The sequence below is a fragment of the Phoca vitulina genome, unplaced genomic scaffold, assembly GCF_004348235.1.
Source record: "Phoca vitulina isolate PV1807 unplaced genomic scaffold, GSC_HSeal_1.0 scaffold8, whole genome shotgun sequence".
In the NCBI taxonomy this organism is placed as follows: Eukaryota; Metazoa; Chordata; class Mammalia; order Carnivora; family Phocidae; genus Phoca; species Phoca vitulina.
The window spans coordinates 71,004,470-71,026,741 of NW_022589711.1; the positions used below are offsets into that span (position 1 = coordinate 71,004,470).

The 22,272-nt window shown below is 35.0% G+C and overlaps 1 protein-coding gene across 3 annotated transcripts in view; it reads right to left on the reverse strand.

Annotated features, from left to right (window-relative positions):
- Positions 1 to 731: 731 nt before the first annotated feature.
- The window catches only part of SKIL (SKI like proto-oncogene), a 30,621-nt gene continuing 9,080 nt past the window's right edge, over positions 732 to 22,272 (reverse strand). For all 3 annotated transcript variants that reach the window (XM_032407229.1, XM_032407228.1, XM_032407227.1), the window contains exons 3-7: positions 12,523 to 12,620; positions 10,673 to 10,905; positions 6,507 to 6,748; positions 5,995 to 6,219; positions 732 to 5,127 (exon numbers count right to left, since the gene is read on the reverse strand). In XM_032407229.1, coding sequence (XP_032263120.1) covers positions 4,969 to 5,127; positions 5,995 to 6,219; positions 6,507 to 6,748; positions 10,673 to 10,905; positions 12,523 to 12,620 — 957 coding nt within the window. In that variant the 3' untranslated portion in view covers positions 732 to 4,968. The remainder of the gene's footprint in view (positions 5,128 to 5,994; positions 6,220 to 6,506; positions 6,749 to 10,672; positions 10,906 to 12,522; positions 12,621 to 22,272) is intronic.

Sequence of the window (22,272 nt, forward strand, 5' to 3'; positions counted from 1 at the left end):
TTTGCCATAAAAAAATTGGGAGGATATGGTAATCAGACTCTAGGATGGCCCTCAATAATCCCTTCCTCCCAGTGTTCCATACCCTTGTGTAATACCCCCCAACTGCATATAGGCTGGACTTGTGACTTAAGAGTCTAAGTAACAAAAGAAACTGCCATCATTCTTTCTCTCTTTTGGATCATTCATTTGGGGGAAGCCATCTACCATATTGTGGAGAGCTCCATGGACAGGTCCAAGAGGAGGGAAGTAAGCACCTATCAACAGCCATGTGAATGAACTTGAAAGCAGATCCTCCAGCTGTCAAGCTTCCAAATGACTTCAGCCCTAAATAACATAGTAACTGCACACTTGTAAGAGCTCCTGAGCCATCACTCAGCTAACCTGCCTTCGGGTTTCTGACCCTCAGATATCGTGTGAGATATCTGTTATTTTAAGCAGCTAAATTTAGGAGTAATTTGTTATGTTGTAATAAATAATAATGCCAGAGGTGGGAGTAGAGGAGTAAGGGAAAGAAGTGAAAGCAAGAGACCATATATCATGAAAGAAAATAATCAAAAATGCTGATATGTTCTATACCTGAAATATTGCATAAAATTTCATATTTTGTCATTAAAAAAAGATTCCTCAAGTTAATCATTTAGTGTGTAATGACTAATACACTTTAAAGGAACAAAAGGAGAAAATGTCATTCTTAAGGGACAAGAAAGTTGAGTTCACACAGGATACTAAAAGGGCTTCAAATCAGTTTCATTGGCATTAAAAGTTTTTATTCTGAATTTAATCCACAATCTATACAAGTTATTTACAAGGCATGAAAATGGAAAACAGCACAAAATACGATTGAGGTATAAGCTGAGAGCACAGTATGTCATGTTTCAATAAATATAATTCAAAATTTGTAAACTAAGTGACCAGATAGATGAGTCTTGTTTTATAGTAAAACCATATAAAATATTTATTTCACGTGAGGTAGAGGACAGTTTTGTGTGTCATGTGATGCAACCAACCACAGCAATTTTAACCATAAAACTGTACATCATTGGCAAAATTTTAAATTGAATTATGGTCAATGTAGTCAACAACTTGTTTCAACAGTTGCAGAACAGATATTTCACTTACTGCCTTCACAGGTTAGAAATTCAGAAATAATTTAAGACTACTGTGTTGGCTTAAAATTATCAGGATAAGCAAATACTTCGAACAGGATGGTTAAAAGCAAGTATATTTTATTTCTCCCAAACTATAATTCCCCCAAAGTTGTCCTAGATTAAGCAATTCTTTTAGCAGGACTTTTTTACTAGAACTACTTTAAGTATGCTGTGCTTTATTTTCAAGTGAGGTATCTATATTAAAGAAAAAAATCATAAATTTCTTTTACATTCAACTAACTTAATATACTATTTTGTTTTCTGGGCTTAATTTTTAATTTCAGTTTTTACATTTGATCACTTTCTAATTCAAAAACAGTAGCACTATATAAGACATTTAATTCTATTACTAAAGAAACAAACTCCAGATTGCATACAGTTTCAGAAGCCATCTAAAATGGAAAGATTTTACAAAAACAAAACGAAACAAAAAAAAACTGTCCTTTAAACAAGGTGTAATATAGAATAACCCATACAAATTTCTTCCAATGATGGAAATGCTTCGGTATCCTATACTAGAAAAAAATTTAAGCTGTTTATTCAATCCCACAATGTATAATACAGCAGTAATGTATCCCTTATTGCTGACAGCTTCAATAAAAATTGACAAGTAGTTCTAAGCACAGAAATAGATGTACAGTGTGAGCACAACTTATCATTACACTGATTTTTAATGTCCTGTCGTGCAGATTAAATGCATAAGAGCAAATGAAAATGAGGATTTTCCCCAAAGCAATCAAAACATAAGTCACTGAGAAGAAAATTTTAGAAGCTGATCAAAAACCTTCAGCACCAGCTTGACAATTAATTTTAGGAAAATACCTTGAACATGTTTCGTATTACTGGAGTTTCCTTATCATTCTACTTTCCTTCAAACAGAAGTCACAGATGTGCAAATAAATTGGTCGTTCTGTCATGACTTCTAAAACCTATCGATAACCTGCAAATATCATTGTACTCGTCTATTTCACCTATTTTAGTAACTGGTTTTTAATTCAGTATGTACAAATGATTTTATATCTCAACTGGTAATATATTAAATATGTTATAAAATTAGCTCAAGAAGCATAAAACATCCTGACTCTCATGGACACAGAAATTCAAGCAAAAGAATATGCTCTACAAAACTAAAGCACAAGCCAAACTTACTTTTGTTGGTCAAATCTTTCATAGTGTTACAAGTTGCATTTGTGAAATTAGGCTGGTTTAGAGCTTCCTCAATGACAGCAGATTTTACATTTACTACCTTTATAGATTTGGTACCTTTTACTCACAACAAATACAGAAACTATCATCACCCAAATTAAACATCACCCATCACCCAGTAAGCTAATATTCTATCTTTTCTTCCTTCTTAAGATGCTCTAGCACTTTTGATAGGTCGTTCCTTTAAATGCAGCTTTTTAAAGTAAATATTTTTATATTTTTCCTAAAAAGAATAGTATTACAAAGTCTGAGGAAAAATCTGCTTGCCTAATAAATTGGCACACAAAAACTAACACCAAAACAAACTTTAAGCTAGCAACCAACACACAAAATGAGCATGCAAAGAATAGAAGAATAAGTTTATATGGATATTTCAGCAGAGGCCACTTTTAAAGTATCACAAAATCTCTCTATTTTCAACCTATGTGGTGCAGTTTAACTTAAAATTACTTTTAACTAGAATAGGTATAATATCTACAATTGACTAAAAAGCTCTATTTTCAAGGAAGTTAGACAGAAACCTATGGCACATCAATGTATCTTCTGGAAAATGAAGACTATACAATTTTACGTGGCAAGTTTTCCTTACGCGAAGGACTAGAAAAAATATTTTACTCAATTCTAACTTAAGAGTTTATGATCATTTAAAGATGTTTAAGCACTGCTTAGAATTTTAAAATAAAATATTTCAAAGATTAAGCAATTTATTTTAGAAGTTTTGGGTTGAAACTTAACTTGTCATTTACTAAGTAACATAAGCACGAAGATTTTTTAGTAAATTAGAAAAACAAAATTATAGGGGCTTGAGTTTATCTCCCGAAAAGCTTAACTGTGACACAACTAAAATGAACTTTATCATAAAATGTCTTTTTGATTTTTCTTTCTCCATATCTAAAAAGAAGGTATTAGGAGGGTCTATCATTTTTAACATTTATTCCTCCTTGAGGAAGCCAAGAATCAACAAATTAAATTGCAGGGTAATATAGTAAAATTTAAATGGGAAATAGAAAATACACATTTACATCACACTCTAGTAAAGAAACTATACTTTGAGAAGTACAAAAATTCTTTTAGGATATGTAAGTACCATTAAGTGAAATACGAAAATAACTGGCTAAATGATAACCTACTGATTTCTGAAGTTCTATACCAGTAGAGCATCTACTGTCTACACTAGAAATAGTATACAACCTTAACTCTAGCTGATTTATTTTAAAAATAAATTTAGCTCTCAAGTAATTTCATACAGTACCCTAGATGAGAACATAAACATATAATTCCTGGAATAATAATGTCAATTAATGGTAGCTTCAAGAAACTTCCTTTAAAAAATGCATACTAAGAATTTTACCTAATATCTTTTAAGCCAATAATTAACGAAAATGAAATTTGCCATTAAAGAATGACAGACTTTTCTGTGCAAAAAAAAGTGCAGAAGATTTGCCCCTCCCCCAAACTATGGAATTCCTCTGTCTTCTAAAAATTATCTAAAAACCTTTTAGTAGCAGGTAACTAAACTTCCCTATATTAACCTACCATACACTACCAGTTGACTGTAAATTCCTGATTTTGATATTAAGTAGTAATTGAAAATGGTCCATTCGTGCAAATATTGATAAGACTTAACATTTAAACATACAAAAATCCAAAAGAACCTTCAAGGTATTTAATATTTTACAATTTAAGGAAAAACGAATCCATTAAGGAAAACAAATCCATTATATAAATTTCAGTAAGACCCATAACTACATATAAAAACTGTACAGGAGGATTATGAATCGTATACAAACTGATGTACGTCAATAGTATCAGTTTTTCTCAAGAACATTAACATTTTCACACCTCTATTAACAACATAAACAAAAGTTCAAAAATTACTACATGAAGTTGTTGCATAAAAAAAACTTCTAAACATAACCACATTTAAACCAAAAAACAAATTACAACTGCTTTTTGTATTTAATAGCAGTGTATAATAAAGTATGTTATCCTTCCTCATTATGCCTATGAGGTGTGCTATAACCTCATCAATGAAATTCCTCTTTTGACAAAATGTCTCTTAGGAGACATTAAAAAAAAGAACTGGTGGAAATTCATACTATAATATGAACAAAATAAAAGCAAATTTTATGTATAATAATGAGTATACTGTATCAATTTAGAAAGGAGACTGTTAACGAAAAAAATGGAGATTCAACTCCTTCAGTAGCTCTATATATTTGAAATATGAAGCCACCATTGTATGTAAAGTTGAGTCTGAAATATGGGTAACAAAACTGACCACAACTATCCATCACACAATGCAGCTTTTAGAAAGTATACAACTGCTAAATTTGCATTAGAAATATAGGCAGATTATCTAATAGTTCAAATCATATAGTACTGTTTTTAAGCCGGTTGAAAAAAAAAGTACAAAGAAGCATACATTTTCATTCATTTGGAAAATGTAAAAATTTATGTACTAATATATAATCTCTTCACTTTCTCTCATCTACAAATGGATAGGATGCCTAGTAATCTTCATGCAGACAAGTTACTCAGAATTCAATAACCAAAGCAAACAAACAAAAATAAACCCAGTTGGGAATACACAGATGAATCTCTTTAAAGGTTTCTATTCTTTAACAGTCTTAGATGATTTCAAAATTTGCAGCTTTAGCTCTTTTATCATCATCTCTAACTTCTGTCTTGCCTCCCGTTCCTGTCGAAGTTCATCTTGGAGTTCTTGCCTATCAGCCTCAGCATGGTCCAATCTCTGTCTCAGTTCTGCCAACTGTGAGATTTAAAAGACTGTCAGTTTTCATTCAGTTTTGTTTTTCCATTTAATCTTCACATAATAGCAAAGACCTACTTTCAAATTACTTTTTACAAAATGAATTACATTTGTAAATTCATGCATACTACAATCTCTTGAGTATCTAAAAATATTCATCCAGTTTTGACATAATATTGAATTGAGGGGGGGAAAAAAATGGGTCAAGAGAACTAACACCTAGAGCACTTTCATTATGCCCTACAGTTTAGCATACCTCTCACACAGCCTGCTTGAGTTATTTGTTCATCTTCCCCAAGTTGCCAGCTACTATTCATTTTTGCTCAAGTGCTTTTGAACATAGTGGGCAACAATTCATGTCTGTTAATTTGGTGATTTGAAGGCCCATAAACTACATTAAGATAATACAACATTTGATATTCAGAGAGCTAGAGATTAGCAATTTGGGCAACTAAAATATAGAAACCTAATGAAAGTTTAATAAAGCAATCAAAATTTAAAAAAAAATCATCTTGGGGGGCGCCTGGGTGGCTCAGTCTGTTAAGCATCTGCCTTTGGCTCAGGTCATGATCCCGGGGTCCTGGGATTGAGCCCCACATCGGGCTCCCTGCTCAGTGGGGAACCTGCTTCTCCTTCTCCCTCTGTCTACCACTGCTCCTGCTTGTGCTCTCTGTCAAATAAATAAATAAAATCTTTTTAAAAAAATCATGTTGGATGATACACCATAAACTTGTGTTTAACAGAATTATCTATTTTGAAATCTTGCCCAATGAAATGAGCTTGACAAAAAGTAACTTTAATAGAGAAGGTAACAGCTTCAATTTCCACATTGAAAGGGTAACATTATACAAACTGAGTAATTCTTACCTGTGCTGCATATTCAGCCTCTTTGTCTTTTTCTAAATTTGAATCACAGGTACATTTTTGCTTCATTACCTGCTCTAATTTTTTCTCTAAGTCTTTCTGTTCAATATAAAATTCTTCCATTCTATGAGCATGTTCATTCTGCAAAGATTCAAGCTCTTTCTGCAAATTTTGCTGTTCTTCAGTGAGTTCCTTCATAGCTTTTGAACTACTCAACATTTCAACTTCCTGTAATATAAAGAATAACAATACAATTTTTATTTTATTTCCATCATGCTAAAAACTTCAATAAAGGAAAAAATAGGACAGAAAACATCTGAAATTCAGCTGTCACATCAGTTTTATATATAAGTAATTATTTTGAAAAACTATTTTCTCTAGAAATTTGAAAGAAAATTGCTTATGAGTATAGAACCCTAAATCTTAAACACATTTACAATATCTCCCTTGACTTTTCTTGAGAATGTGCAAAAGTATCTTTTCATAATAGACTATCATTTAAATAACAATTTTACCATCTGAAGTTGTTGCTTCTTCTGCAAAATTGAGTTCAGTTTTTCCTGTTGTTTTACATAAGTTCTCACTACTTCTTCCATGATCTTTCCTTTATCATCCTCACAGATGATATCTTTGACAAGAAGTGGAGATGAAGCTGCAGTATCATGGTCTATTCCTGCCTTGCTTGTGTCTCTGATGAAACTGCAAGTGGTAGACTCGGGTTTCTTTTTACTTGTAGAATTATTTGAGATTGATGGATCTTTGAGAGGCAAAAATGAAGTAACAAAAAATGAACATCACTGTTAAAAAGTCACTAGAACCCACAAACAAAATGAAAAAAAATTCCATTTACAAATGAAATAAAAAATAATGAAATAGTTAAGAATAAATTTAAGAAAGGTAGTACAAGACCTATACAATGAATACTACAAAACATCATTGAAAAAAATTAAAGACCTAAATAAATGGAAAGGCATCCCATGTTCATGGATTGGAAAATTTAATATTGTTAAGATGGTGTCATGAATTGAATGTTAGTGACCCCAAAATTCATATATTAAAATCCTAATGCCCCATGTGATGATGTTAGGCGGTGGGGCCTTTGGGACATAATTAGGTCATAAGGGTGGAGCCTCCATGATAGGATCTATACCCTTATAAAAGAGACTCCAGAAAGCTCTCCTGCCTTTTTCACCATGTGAGGACTTCCACCATGTGTCTGAAGAGAACACAGACCTTTATGAACCAGGAAGCAGGCCCCTACCAGACACCAAATCTGCTGGTGCCTTGATTTTGGACTTCCCAGCCTCCAGAACTGTAAAAAATAAATGTTTGTAGTGTAAGCCACCCAGTCTAGGGTATTTTTGTTATAGCAGCCTGAACAGACTAAGATAGATGGTAAATATTCCCCGAACCGATCAACTTTTTTTTCAATTCCTATTGAAATCCCAGCTGGCTTTGTGGCAGAAATTAACAAGCTGATGCAGAAATTCATATGAAAACACAAGGAATCCAAAATAGCCAAAATATAATATTGAAAAATAATAATAAACTTTTAGGACTCACAATGCCTAATTTCAAAGCTTATTACAAAGCTACAGAAATCAAGGCTGCATACTTTTATGGGCAACTGGTATTTAACAAGGGCACCAAACAACTCAATCAGGAGAGAATGGTCTTTTCAACAAATAGTGTTGGGACAACTGTAATCACATACAAAGAGTGAGACTGAACCTCACACTGTATATAAAAATTAACTCAAAATGGATTGAAGAGACCTAAATGTAAGAGCTACAACTCTTATATGTAAATCTTTGTGACCTTGGTTTAGGCAATGGTTTCTTAGACATGACATCTACATAAGCCACCAAAGAAAAAATAAATTGGACTTCATCAGAATTTAAAATTTTTGTGCTTTGGGGTTCCTGGATGGCTCAGTCTGTTAAGCGTCTGACTCTTGATTTTGGCTCATATCATGATCTCAGGGTTATGAGATTGAGCCCCACCTCGGGCTCTGTGCTGAACATGAAGCCTACTTAAGATTCTCTCTCTCCCTTCCTCTCCCCCTCCCCACCCCACTTGCGCTCTCTCTAAAAAATAAAAATAAAAAATAAATAAAACTTTTGTGCTTCAAAAAACACCAACAATAAAATGAAAAGACAACTGATAGAATGGCAAATCATATATCTGATATGGGTCTACTATCCAGAATATATAAAGAACACTTATAACTCAATAGTAAAGAGAGAACTCAATTTAAAAATAGGCAAAGGATCTGAAGAGATCCAATAAAACATGGAAAGGCACTCAATATCACTAGTCATTGGAGAATTGCAAATCAAAACCATGAGATACCACTTTACAACCATTAGGATGGCTATAATTAGAAGACAGACAATAACAAATGTTGACAAAGATTGCAGAAATTGGAACCCTCATAAGCTGCTGGTAGAAAGGAAAATGGTACAGCTGCTTTGAAAAACAGTCTGGCGGTCCCTTGAGATATTAAACATGACCCAGATATTAAACATGACATCATTCCTAAATATATACCCAAGAGAAATGAAAACATGTCTATGTTAAAACATGTGCATAAGTGGGGCGCCTGGGTGGCTCAGTTGGTTAAGTGACTGCCTTCGGCTCAGGTCATGATCCTGGAGTCCCGGGATCGAGTCCCACATCGGGCTCCCTGCTCGGCAGGGAGTCTGCTTCTCCCTCTGACCCTCCCCCCTCTCATGTGCTCTCTCTCATTCTCTCTCTCTCAAATAAATAAATAAAATCTTAAAAAAAAAAAAAAAAAAAAAAACATGTGCATAAGTGTTCATAGCAGCATTATTCATCACAGCCAAAAAACGGACACAATTCGGGGTACCTAGCTGGTTCACTTAGTAGGGCATGCAACTCTTAATCTTTCTAACCTTGGGGTCATGAGTTCAAGCCCCACGTTTGGCATGGAGCCTACTTTAAAAAAAAAAAGTGGACACAATTCAATGTCCATCAACTGATAAGTGGATAAACAAAATGTGGTATATTTATCTATACAATAATAGAATATTATTAAACCATATAAAGAAAACAAGTATTAAAATATGCTACAACATGGACTGAAAAAATATTATCCAAGTGAAAAGCCAGACAATAAAAGGTCACATATTATATGATCTCTTTTATATGATATGTCCAGAATAGGCAAATCTATAAAGACAAAAAATAAATAGAGGCTGGGGAAAGAGGAAAATAGAGAGTAACTTCTAATGGATTACAGGGTTTCTTTTTGGGGTGATGAAAATGTCCTGAAATTAAATAGCTGTGATTGTTGAACAACTTTGTGAATTTACTGAAAGTCACTAAAGTATACACCTTAAAAGGGTACATTTTATAACATATGAACTATATCAACAATTTTTTAAAAGTCACTAGAATTAATTTGGGAAAAAAATATAACACAAATATGACATAACAGTATGTTACTAATTAGTGTTCACCATATTTAAATCCAAAGAAAGCTGAATTTTAAAAATCTCAAAATTAAAGTACAGAAACCCCCCCAAAGAATCTCAGTTATCTATGAAAACAGTTAAATGACTAGTGGACACTTCAACTACTCCAAGATAGCTGAAATAACTGTCACACTTGCCTAAGCTGTAAGCAAAGCTCTGCTGCTATGTAGAGGGTAAAACAGGCAGCATTTGAGCAGACATGTCTCCTTTGGTCCACAGTATTTTAAAAGACATTGTAACTAGGCAGCTTTTTTTTTTTTTTAAAGATGTCCAGCCAGCATTCTGCTTTTTATGCCATCTGCCTGGCTCCCATAGCTATGAGTTTTCAATCCTTGCTTATCACATGGCTAAGTTTCCCTGATTCCTATACCCAACAACTCTTACATACTTCTTAGCATTATTTTTTTCTAAGACTTTCATTCATTCTTTTTTTTTTTTTTGAGTAATTTCTACACCCAACGTGGGGCTCAAACTCACAACTCTGAGACCAAGAGTCACATGCTCTACTGACTGAGCCAGCCAGGCACCCCATTACATACTTAGCATTATAAAATGGTTTCTCAGTTCGCAGCAAATTAGAAAGGACCTTCTGAAGAAAACTGACAGCAAAAAAAGGGCAGGAAAGGAAAAAAAACAATCACGCAAAAATCACTTGCAGTATGAAACCAGGCAGACTACATAACTACATCATTAGCCTCTATAGCTATAACTGTTCTAAAAAAAAGTATAGGACCTGAGGTTCTAAGTAGTCACTCAGAGTTTTGAAAGGTGCATTTTTTTAAGATAAAAGCTTCAATTATCTGGAACACTCTTAAATAGAAATCCTCTTTGAAAATGCTGACTAAGGGCTCCTGGGTGGCTCAGTTGGTTAAGGTTAAGTATCTGCCTTCAGCTCAGGTCATGATCCCAGCTCAGTGGAGAGCCTGTCCCTCCCTCTCCCACTCCCCCTGCTTGTGTTCTCTTTCTCTCTCTGTCAAATAAACAAAATCTTCTTAAGAAAGGAGGAGAGAAGAAAGAAAGAGGAGAGAAAGAAAGAGAGGGAGGGAGGGGGGAGAGAGAGAGAGAGAGAAAGAAAGAAAGAAAGAAAGGAAGGAAGGAAGGAAGGAAGGAAGAAAGAAAATAAATGCTGAATAAATGTGTTTATTAAGTGTACGATTTTAAAAAAATAATTTCTGAATACTTACCTAAACGGCTACATAATTCTCTACTTGTTTTTAAATCCATTTTCTCCTGTTCCTCCAGTGAGACATCTGGGTAAGATACCATTTTTTGATGTTTCCCACCACTATGAGGCTTCTCTGACTGTCTTGGTATAGATCTACTTGCCTCTGTCTTTGTGACCTCTTTAGACTGGGATACAGCAGAAGTAATCGACACATTTGGGGCAACCACTTTATCACACATGTATAAGTAGTAGCTAAAAAGAAAGAAAGGCAAAATAAGACATATATTACATTTGGGTAAAAAGTAAAATACGTTAAATCTATTTCTATGGTTAAAAAATTTTATACCAAAATAGACAACATAACTCAGAAAATAAGGATCATAAGGGTATGTGTTGTGGGGAGCGCTGTGCATTGTGTAAGACTGATGAATCACAGACCTGTACCCCTGAAACAAATAATACATTATATGTTAATAATAAAAAAGAAAAGGATCATAGAAAAGAATTCTTTAAGACTTCAGTACTTTAGACAGTAAGTATAAAATTATGAATAATTTTTGTTACTTTGCAAAAAGTAATTTCTAGGCACTAAAGAGATACATACTCACTGGGAAAGAAAACTACAGTCTCATCTCCTTCCCTCAAAACCACCTGAGAACTAAAAGCATGAAGCACTTTAGAGCTGTTTAATAGCCCTGAATAGGTAAGGCTTATGCCAGAAAGGACACAGACCATATGCTACTTGGAGAACTATTTTCTTGCCCAGCCCCCGTGAAAGCAAGGAATCCTCACTCTTTGTTATAGAGGCTGATTCAGTCCCACACCACAAGGCTATGGCCTGATTCACCACAGGCCCAATGAGGAGCTCCCAAGGCCCTTCTTACATAGCACTCTGAATACCGCCCAGCTACTGCTACTGGGCAGTTGGTCCTACTTGTTTCAAACCCCACAGAGCAATCTTCCTAAAATACTTTAGTACTTCCTAATTTGATAAAATTTCGATAATAAATTGCGCAAAACTAAGATTGAAGGGATAACTACCAATTTTGCTCAAAGCTCACATAAAATTGTTCAGCAGATTATCTGAGAGACCCATGGGACAAATCTGAGCTAAATACTGAAGCACTGTATTATTAACTATAATCTGCATAACCTTTAGCCAAAAAATGCAACCATTTAACTGATGTACTACTTCATTCCCTAAACTCTAAATGATCTCCTCTTACGTCTTATTTTCTTTATACAATAATCTATATTGTTCCTCTTTACTAATTACATGAATTCTGAGGATAAAAAGTATTCTGCTAAGAAAACTGACAGGTTTAATAATGCCCAAAGATTTACTTCAAATACAACAGGAATGGTGGGAACTGTGCAAATGTAAATAAGACTGAGATTCTTCATCACCATGTTTGGGGGAATATATATCTACAGCAATAAAAACCTAGGAATCAATAAAAAGTTTATCATCTAAGGTGCATTTTTATTAAAAATAGGAAACTGGATTTTGAAGGACGTGGTTACTATGAAAGCTTCTAAGTTTCAAAAAATTTCTTTGTAAAATAACGAAGTTGCATACCAAACTCTTAAAGAGTTGGTTTACCTCTTACAGGGAAGCAAGGAAATTAAAGGAAAACTTCCAATTTTTAATTAGGGTGAAAAGGAAATGACGAATTCCTAGAAAGAACATAAAAACACCAAGAAAAGGTTATCTCAAATATTCAACACAATTTACAATTCATTTCATTAACAAGCCTAAAACTAAATAATGAATTCCCAGGAACTAGAACAGTACTTGACATATAGATGTCGAATGAATGAACGAACAAATGAATGAATGAACAAACAAATGAGTCAATACCCACTCACCTGGGGTGTAAAAATGAATGTGTCTGAGAAACATGGTCACCTTCCTGCTTTATAACAGGGTACCATGATTGTAATTCCATTCCTGATGGTGTATCTATCTGTAGAAAAATGTAGAAGGGAAAAAGTTCATCGAGGGAAGATGTGATGGTTAATTTTACATGTCAACTTGACAGGGACAGTGTATGCCTCTGAAGAACCCTGACTAATAAGAGTTACATTATTTGAGAGTCCTCTTCTAACAAGGCAGCTTTCCCTTAAAGTACCAAATCTAGTCACTCACAACTATGTGAACTATCCTATAACAGAAAAAGTTTCAGTATGCGTATTAACATGGATTACCAGAAATGATTTCATAAAATTTCATACTAAGGAATCTATTTTTAAAATCCATTTTAAGGGCACCTGGGTGGCTCAGTTGGTTAAGTGTCTGCTTTTGGCTCAGGTCATGATCCCAGGGTCCTGGGGTCGAGCACCCGCTGCATCTGGCTCCCTGCTCAGTGGGGAGTCTGCTTCTCCCTCTCCCTCTGCCCCTCCTCCCATTTGTGCACTCCTTCTCGCTCACTTTCTCTCCAGTAAATAAATAAAATCTTTTTTAAAAATAAATAAAAAATAAAATCCATTTTAAATAGTACCTTGCAAATGTACAACATTGGTAAGTTTGGATTCTTCTTCCTGCTACAATCAGCTAGAATATACCCCTTCCCTCCGGTATTTCTTAGTGGATTAGATAACATTCTATAGCAATAAATACTTTACCAGGGGAGAGATGTCACTAAGATGGCAACACAGGTTGTTCTTGACTTCACGCCCCCTCACAAGAAAAACAACTAACATCTGTTCAAGAACAAGACACCACTGAGAGAATCCTTTAACATGGGAGTGTGGAGGTGGAGGCTGAAGCACCCCACTGTGCCTCAGAGACCAAGACAGACTGCATTACAAGGATGGGTGTTAACTGAACCTACTGTGGTAATCACTTCACAATATATGTAAATCAAACTATCATGCTGTATGCCCTACACTTATACAGTGATGTATGTCGATTATTTCTCAACAACACTGGAGGGGAAAAAAGGTGGATAGACAGATGAATAGGTAGATTTATAATAAAAGAAGTATGGTGAAATGTTTAAAAAAAGAAAAGAAAAAACAAAACTTGGAGCTGACAAGGGAACCCAGTCAGAGCCTCACAGAGTAACGTGAGTGGAGGAGACAGGATAGAACATCCAGAAAGAGCAAGGCAAATCAAGTCTGCAGGTCAGAGGAAGCTGCCCAGAGAGAACTCTACAGATCTGTGGAGGATCCACCTCAAGAATTCAGCATAGTACCTGAGCAGCACATGCTCGTGAGGAAACGCCTCAAAGCTGAGTCGTGCCTTTCTCTGGGCAGCTGATATGGTGAGTGATATGAGGGAGACAGGAGTCCAAAGGAGCAGCCATTTTATCCTAACATGGTAAACTCAAATGGGCATTATTCACTCCACAGCTCCCTGCCAACTTGGCTGAAACACTGATGGGACTGCATTGCACATTTTTACCTTCCCTCTACAGTCTCGCCTCCACTGCCTTCCTTAAACAGGTAATTGATCCTTAACAAACATCTTACACACCAAAAAAAACCAAAAAACAAACAAAAAAAAACCAAAACTTCGCCAGGCTAACCTTGAAACTACTTTGCTTGCTAACACTTACCAGTAAGCCATATTTCCTCATAAACTATACATGTGAATAAAGGAAAAGAAGGTAAGTGGGTACTTAATGAACATCTTTTTTTTTTTTTTTTAAGATTTTATTTATACATTTGAGAGAGAGCACAAGCGGGAGAGAGGCAGAGGGAGAGGGAAAAGCAGACTCCCTGCTGAGCTGGGAGCCTGACTTGGGGCTCCATCCCAGGAACTGGAGATCATGACCTGAGTCGAAGGCAGACGCTCAACCATCTGAGCCACCCAGGCGCCCCTACTTAATGAACATCTATATACCTGATAAGTACTTTATAAACCCTCCTTAATTCTAACAAGTACTTCATTAAGTAGGTGTTATGACCTCCATTTTACAGATTAGAAAACTGAGGTTCAGAAACTGAGAAAGAAAAGAATAACCTGTGACCACGAACTTCTCCCTTATTTTTGTTTGTTTTATACAGTCTCCCCACTACCACCACCAACCAGCGCCACTTTGTACACACACCATATTTCAAATCACAGTAATTACCCTGCTCTTTTGGGAAAAAAGTATCTTAAAGAGGGAATAAGACTCACATGGTAGAGGAGGGAGCTGAAAGGAGGTAAGGTTTGGGTGAGCAATAAAGACACGAGGAGGTTAATGGACAACCCCAGTGGAGTAAGAGAGGATGGAATTGAGATTGAGATAAAGGAAAGATGAGACAAAAATGAGAGCTGGATATTCCTCTGAATGTCTCCACTCCCTTCTGCAACTAGGTAAGGTGTGTGGGAAATGACATCCTCATCCAATAATTCATAAACACAGCACTCAAGGGACAGCCACTAAATACTAAGAAATTAGAAAAACTATTTTGCCTGATGTCCCAATATTCCAGTTCAGAACCAAGAAACTACATAAAATGGAATAGAAACAGATCTCCAGATGCTAAGCAGTTGTGATTAAAGCAAAATCAATTCGTAAACTGTCCATGGTTTGATTGGGGGGTTCCCGCTAATGGGGGAAAACAATTAGGATGAAGAAACTCAGGAGAAGTCTGACAACCCACAGCCCCAACAAAATGGGTTGAAAATTAAAAGGAAACCGCTTCTGGAGCAAACATTACACAACTTGATCAATCAGGAGAAGATTTAAGACCAATGAAAAGGCAAACATAAAAATATGGAAACTTCTATTGGTGGGAAATCAACATTTTGGTTAAGAATGAACAAGGAATTTGAAAAACTAATGAGATCACAAGATTAGGGAAAATAATGGTATTTTCAAAGGATTTAAGAGTATTCAGTGGGGGCCTCTAGGCTCTATACAATTAAAAAAACAAACTCAGGGTGCAGGGTGGGGGGGTTCAGTTGGTTAATCCTCTGCCTTGGGCTCAGGTCAGGATCCCAGGGTCTTGGGATCATGCCTCCCCCCCCCAAACACTGGGCTTCCTGCTCAGTGGGGAGTCTGCTTCTCCCTCCTCTGCCCTTTCCAGAACCCTCCCCCCAACCTCCTTATCCAGCCCCCTCCCCCAACCCTGTGCGCATGAGCTCTCTCTCAAATAAATACAATCTTTAAAAAAAAAAACTCACAATCTAGATGAAATATTCTAAAGAAGTCCAGAATCTGAGGCAAAATCAAATGCTTATTTATAAAATAAACCAATCACTTGTTCCCATAGTTTCTCAACCTATAGCTCAGTTCTACAAGTAAATTAGAAAGGGTATTGCTGGCAATGGCAACACTAAATGATAGATGCCAGGTGAGAGCTGATAGCCTAAAGAGAGGAGAATTACAAGATGCAAACCCAAAACCTGATTCAAAAAGCAAGACAATCTGAGGGCTTTATCATAGACCAGGGCAAATAATTTAATATATCTCAATTGTCCCCTACCTTCATCACAACATGTACAGTAACTGATGTTAAAGAAGTCTTGAGTTAACATGACATAGTTGAATTATATTCTATATTTATGCCAGATAAAAATAGCATACTATATACATATATACCATAACTATATACCTACCACTTAGAAAGATTGAAAACTAAGACATTTTAGAATTCATGAAAAAGGTTAGTTTTAAAAAACACTCTGCTGAAGAGTAGCTTCATCATCCAGAAAACTCACTTAGGCAGAACATTTTTCACCACAACACTGTATGACAAGAGGTGTTAATAAGCATGGGATAAGCTCACTCTAACAAATCAATGAAATATAACATCAGCTTGAATTAAATGAGAATTTCTTTTCTAGAAGTCATTTGTTAAACTCATTGTTTAGAAAATAAAGAAAGCTCCACTTTAAATGAGTTTTATATCCAAAACAATTCTGGATGTACTGCCCAAAATGTCAACTGTTTCCAGATTTTTTAAAATTCAAATTACTAAAATTGACTTATATATTCAGAAGTTTTTTCTATTATATCTGGAATCTCAAATCTTCAAAATAGCAAGTTCTAAACTTCTTCACCCAAAGATCTTGACTTGAACTCTGACTCAGTTTAAAAAAAAAAAAAAATCTAACTCAATTTTGATCACATTCATTTCAAAACTCTACAGCTTGATTTGTTTTACTACTATTCATGATCCAAATTCTGTGTATCTTTATTTCCAGGTCTCTAAACTTCAGATGCCATCGTAAATAATTGCTAGCATGTTAAACACCCATCCCTCTCTAATTTCTGTCCTTTATTTTATTTTTCTAATATCACACCATCCTCCTAACAAAATCACAGTCTAGAGATTTTAAAGAAACGTTCCTTAAAGATCACTTAGTGCAATCCCCTAGCCAATGTCTGAATTCCCCATTCAGAATCCCTAACCAGAGGCTATCCAGCCTCCAATTCAACAGAGCAGCTTGAGGTCAAGGACCAACTTCCTTACTTTTGTATTTTCAGTACCTAGCACTTGGCATAAAGTATTCCTAATACTAATAAATATTTGCTGAATGAATTCTGAATGACAGCTTAGCTCATTAATTCCCAGAGTAGCCTTTTATCAGGTTACTCTGCTATCCTCAAACTGAGAAGACAGTCTCTTTCACACTCAATATCCTTCTACTCCATGAAGTACCAAAGAAGCCCAACAGTCTCTGGGGCATATTTTTAGAAATCAGATCTACAAATTAAATAATATAAATGATGGGGAAATATACAATACTAACCATGATAAAATGATGGGATTTAATTTTATCCAACATGTGGTAAGCCATAAACACATTTATAACAACTTATCCTAACTGTGTGTTAAAAACAATTAAGAAAAGCACATATTATACAACAGAACATTCACAGGCATGCCAGATTTTCTCATCTATTCTGCATTTGTGTCAACATACAAATTAGGTCTTCAAAAAAAGAACAATATAATTAAATGGCACAGCAGTAATGCTACTACTGATCAGGAATAAAAATTAGATACCAAGATATGAGCATCTATTGTCTCTTATCTTAGCTTTCAATGTAGGAAAAATTTATTCACTTTGTGTATTTAAACATTAAAACAGAATACATTACATTACTTGGCAAAGGAGAGAAATAGATCACTTAGTATCTTAAGTTGGAGTCTTAAACATTTTTAAATGCTTTTATTGCCCAACTTCCCCACCATTATCTATGACAAAATGAACAGATGGCATCCTCATCTGAAACACATAGGAAAATTTTCAGACATATTATTTCATTTCAAAGGTTCTTTCTCTAAGTCATAAAACAACAAATAATGTCTATGAAAGCAAAATTTAAACAATCCCAAAGAGTTATAGAAGAATTCATCTTAAATAAGTAAAAATTAGGAAATGTTTTATGTGAGTTTCTCTAAATTTCAACTTACTGTGTTATGTACACATGATCCTTTGATAATCAGATTTCTTAATAAAGAACTATTGTATTTTGGTAGTACAATGCTTATTAGTCTCACAATGACAAATAGTTTAGAGAACTTGATTTCATTTACAAAAAAAAAACAATAAACATTTTAGTTGCCACTTTCTAGATACAAAACAATCCCACCCACTCAGCACTATTCATATATAAACATTCCAATTTGTACTGGAATAAATAAATAAATAAATAAATCAAAACCCTTTACAATTCCTAGACTTATCTCCAATAATAAACTTTGCTTTTAAGTGGCACTCTAGTTTTTAATTACAATATCAGATTAATATTAATGGCAAATATTAATGAACCAAAGAAATCAAGGCAATACCTCAAGATATTGGTGGGATTTCCAAAATCTCACCAAAAATGAGAATTAATTTTTTTTAAATATGTGGAAAAAATTTTAAAAACAGAATTTATAAAGAGCTATAAAAGATACAGATTTTTACATTGTGGTGTTCGTGAGACAGTAAGCATACAAAGAACTAGCAGATTGGTAAATTTAACAGGTTATCCTAATGATGTGCTTACATAAGAAGTAAAATATAATGCATATTAAATAATCATTACTTTGTACAAGCCCAACATAAATCATTAGCAACCTTACAAAACGCATGACTAAGCAATAGCTCCTCAGATATAAAGTGAATATACCTGTCAGGGTCTTTTTACTGTTTTATTATAATACTGAGACATTCAAGTGGCCAATAAATGATTTCAGAAGGACACAAAGACACCCTACCACACAGCTGCCAACAACAGTTACTGAAAGAAACTGAATCTCTCACTAAAGGATCAAGTTTCCTCAATACTTCCAACATGTTGTGAATGAGTGTTTCAACAAATGAAACAGGAATAGTGTTACAAGGTAGCAAATAGCTACTTAAAGAGATTTTAAGGCTTAGTCTTGTGCCTTGTTTCCTTATAATTATTAGAATTAATCAACCCAATGAAAACTGAAACAATATAGGCACTAACTGCCCAAAAACAGATCTTCAGGAGTTATGGCAATGTCTGCTGCTCCCCGGCACTGAAAGATACCACCTACACCTCAGAAAGCCAATTTTAAGTTTAACGTGCTTAAAAATGTCCACAGGAAAAGCAAAGGCTCACATTTTTTTTTTAAGGTTTTATTTATTAACAGAGAGAGAGAGACAGAGAGAGGGAACACAAGCAGGGAGAGTGGTAGAGGGAGAAGCAGGCTTCCTGCCGAGCAGGGAGCCCGATGTGGGACTCGATCCCAGGACCCCGGGATCATGACCTGAGCCGAAGGCAGACACTTAACGACTGAGCCACCCAGGCGCCCCAAAGGCTCACATTTTTATAATGTGCAACTATTATCTTAAATGCTTTATGGAAACAAAACCATGTGAAGTCAGTAGTATAGTACCACTCCCTTTACAATGTGAAGGAAAAAGGAGCAAACTGATAAAAAGTCCTGTTAATAAATTCCTGGTACTTTTAAAAATAATTTTTAAAGTTTATTTATTTATTTAAGTAATCTCTACACCAAATGTGGGGCTGAAACCCACAACCCTGAGATCAAGAGTCACATGCTCTTCCAACTGAGCCAGTCAGATGCCCCTAAAAATAAAATTTTTTATACTGGAATTCTACAGTGTCCAATCCATTTAATATTACAATAACTTAGCAATCTCCATGTCATATACATCTTTTCACTAAAATATCTGTATAAGTCTAAGGTTTTGCTTTTCTTTCTAAAAAACGATGATCTTGGATTATTTTGGTCTTCAATTAATGTATATTGACAATATCAAAATGTAGATTAATTAATTTTATTATGTGCAATGTAGTCTATTTTTTATTTTACTCTATTTCATTTTATTTGAATGCTTGTGACCCACTAAATTGATTTCATAATCCTCCTGGCCCTTCTCAACTGGGGTTCTCAAGAGACAAGCCCAAATGCCCCAAGGCATCCATTGTATGCAACGAATCAACTTCACTCCAAAGCATTTAGAACGGTACTATATACCATCTTTGGGAGAACTGATGAAACCATCACTCAGATCATTTTCTGTAGGGCTTAATTTTCCTCTCGTGGAAGCCCGGATGAAAAAGGCTGCATGAGTGAAAAATTGCAATTTGAAAAACCTTGCTCCAAGTGAACTGTCTTATAATTGGTTCAAAAGTATTATTTCAACAACTGGTCCTGTATTAATAACACCTGTGTACTGTGCAGGTGCTTTTGCAGATTTACAAAGCATTATGTATGTAAAGGAATTACCACTCTATGTTGCAATTATGAATTATGAAATTTTGTTTTCTTCTTTGCACTTGTTTAGGATTTACTATTATGGGCCTATACTGCTTTCATAATCACACCAAAAAAACTTTTTAATATGGAATAAAAGCCCTAGTGTTACCAAAATGGTCTTTAGTGAGTTTCCTAAACTTTTGTATTCCTTGTCCCCATAACATAGACAAAATATGCACTTTTAGTGCTATTTGAAATCTCAAAATAAATTCAATACCATAAATAAAAACAAAATGCTGCTTTGCTTTAAAACTAAACCTGGTTTTCTCCTCGAAAATCACTGGTAACTTTATAGGGCTAATAAGACTTTTCATCCAGTTATTCAAACCTTTATTAAACATCTACCACATTCTGGATTCAGAAACCAGAAGATAAATTCCTGCCCTAGGGGGCCTGCATTTAGTCTTTATGTACATATTTCTGTGACGCACTTCTAAGTCTAGAAATAGTTGGAGCCACCCTCCACCCTCCAACCCCTATAAAACTGGGTGCCTGGGGCTCAGTCAGTTAAGCTTAAACAGGCTCAGGTCATGATCCCCAGGTCATGATCCTCCTGGGAGTGAGCCCTGAGTTGGGCTCTCTGCTCAGCGGGGAGCCTGCTTCTCCCTCCCCTTCACCTGCTGCTCCCCCGTTTGTGCTGTCAAATAAATAAATAAAATATTTTTTTTAAAAAGTAATTTTATATTTTTCCTAGTCATTCCTTCTTCTGCCTAGCATGGTGCTGTAATACTTTATTTAGTGGCTGAGGCAAACCGTACCTTAAGAAAAGGTTAGAATTTAATTATATATTTTGTTTTTTTGCTTTTTGTAGTCTAATGAAATCCCTAAGTTATTTTATGTATGAACCTTCATTAGACCAAAATTCTGCATGTAGACAAAATACAGGTTCCAGCTATTACTAAAGCTATTCCCAAACTAGTTCCACCTCTTTACTTGAACAAATTGAGTTCTGGCTCCACACTTTCCTCTCCCAGAACTCTAAAAGGACTGAAATTAACCCAATTCTTGATTACTTCCTTGTTCTCCCAGTGGCATAAATCATAATGTATGCACAGCTATGAGAACACTACTGGCTGCCTACACATCGATTCAGGTGTACCCTTTTTCTTCTTCCTTCAAGTTTCTTAATTTTTTCCAATTTCTCAGACCAAAAAGAATAAACTTCTAAGTTTTTTATCGGAAGCCTTTTAAAAAATGTTAACATTTATAACTTTTATCATTTTTTAGTGGTAAAAACAAATATAGGCTCTGTATTTTCTAAACCATAAGGGGGCACTATTCCCAAAGCCATTCTAAAGATTTTATTGGACCGTCCTTAACATAATTCTTATAATAGACCCGTTTCACACTTTTCTTCTTGCATAACTTTGATTTAGTAAGTAAATATCCAACTAGTATAATTACTGTGTACAAATAACTAAGAGTGAGATACATATGAACCCAATACTCAGTTTTTTTATTTGTGTTAGAAATATCTTCACATAATTCTAAGTTAAGTCAAAAAGATGTTTGGAGAGAGGCGCCTGGGTGGCTCAGTTGGTTAAGTGGCTGCCTTCAGCTTGGGTCATGATCCCAGGGTCCTGGGATCAAGCTCCACGTTGGGCTCCCTGCTCAGTGGAGAGTCTGCTTCTCCCTCTCCCTCTGCCTGCCTCTCTGCCTACTTGTGCTATCTCTCTGTCAAAAAAATAAATAAAACCTTTAAAAAAAAAAAAGATGTTTGCAGAAAGGAAAAGTCCCCAAATACACATTAATAAATATTTCAATAATAGTTTGAAGCACCAACCCTACATTCCTAGACTCTTCCAAAATGCTTTCACTTCCATTCTCGTATTGGATCAGTTATCTCATTCAATAGTTTATCTGCAAATTACATATGTGTTTATTTCCAGATCAAACCATCATTTTTCCAAAAAACTCCACATATTCTAAAAT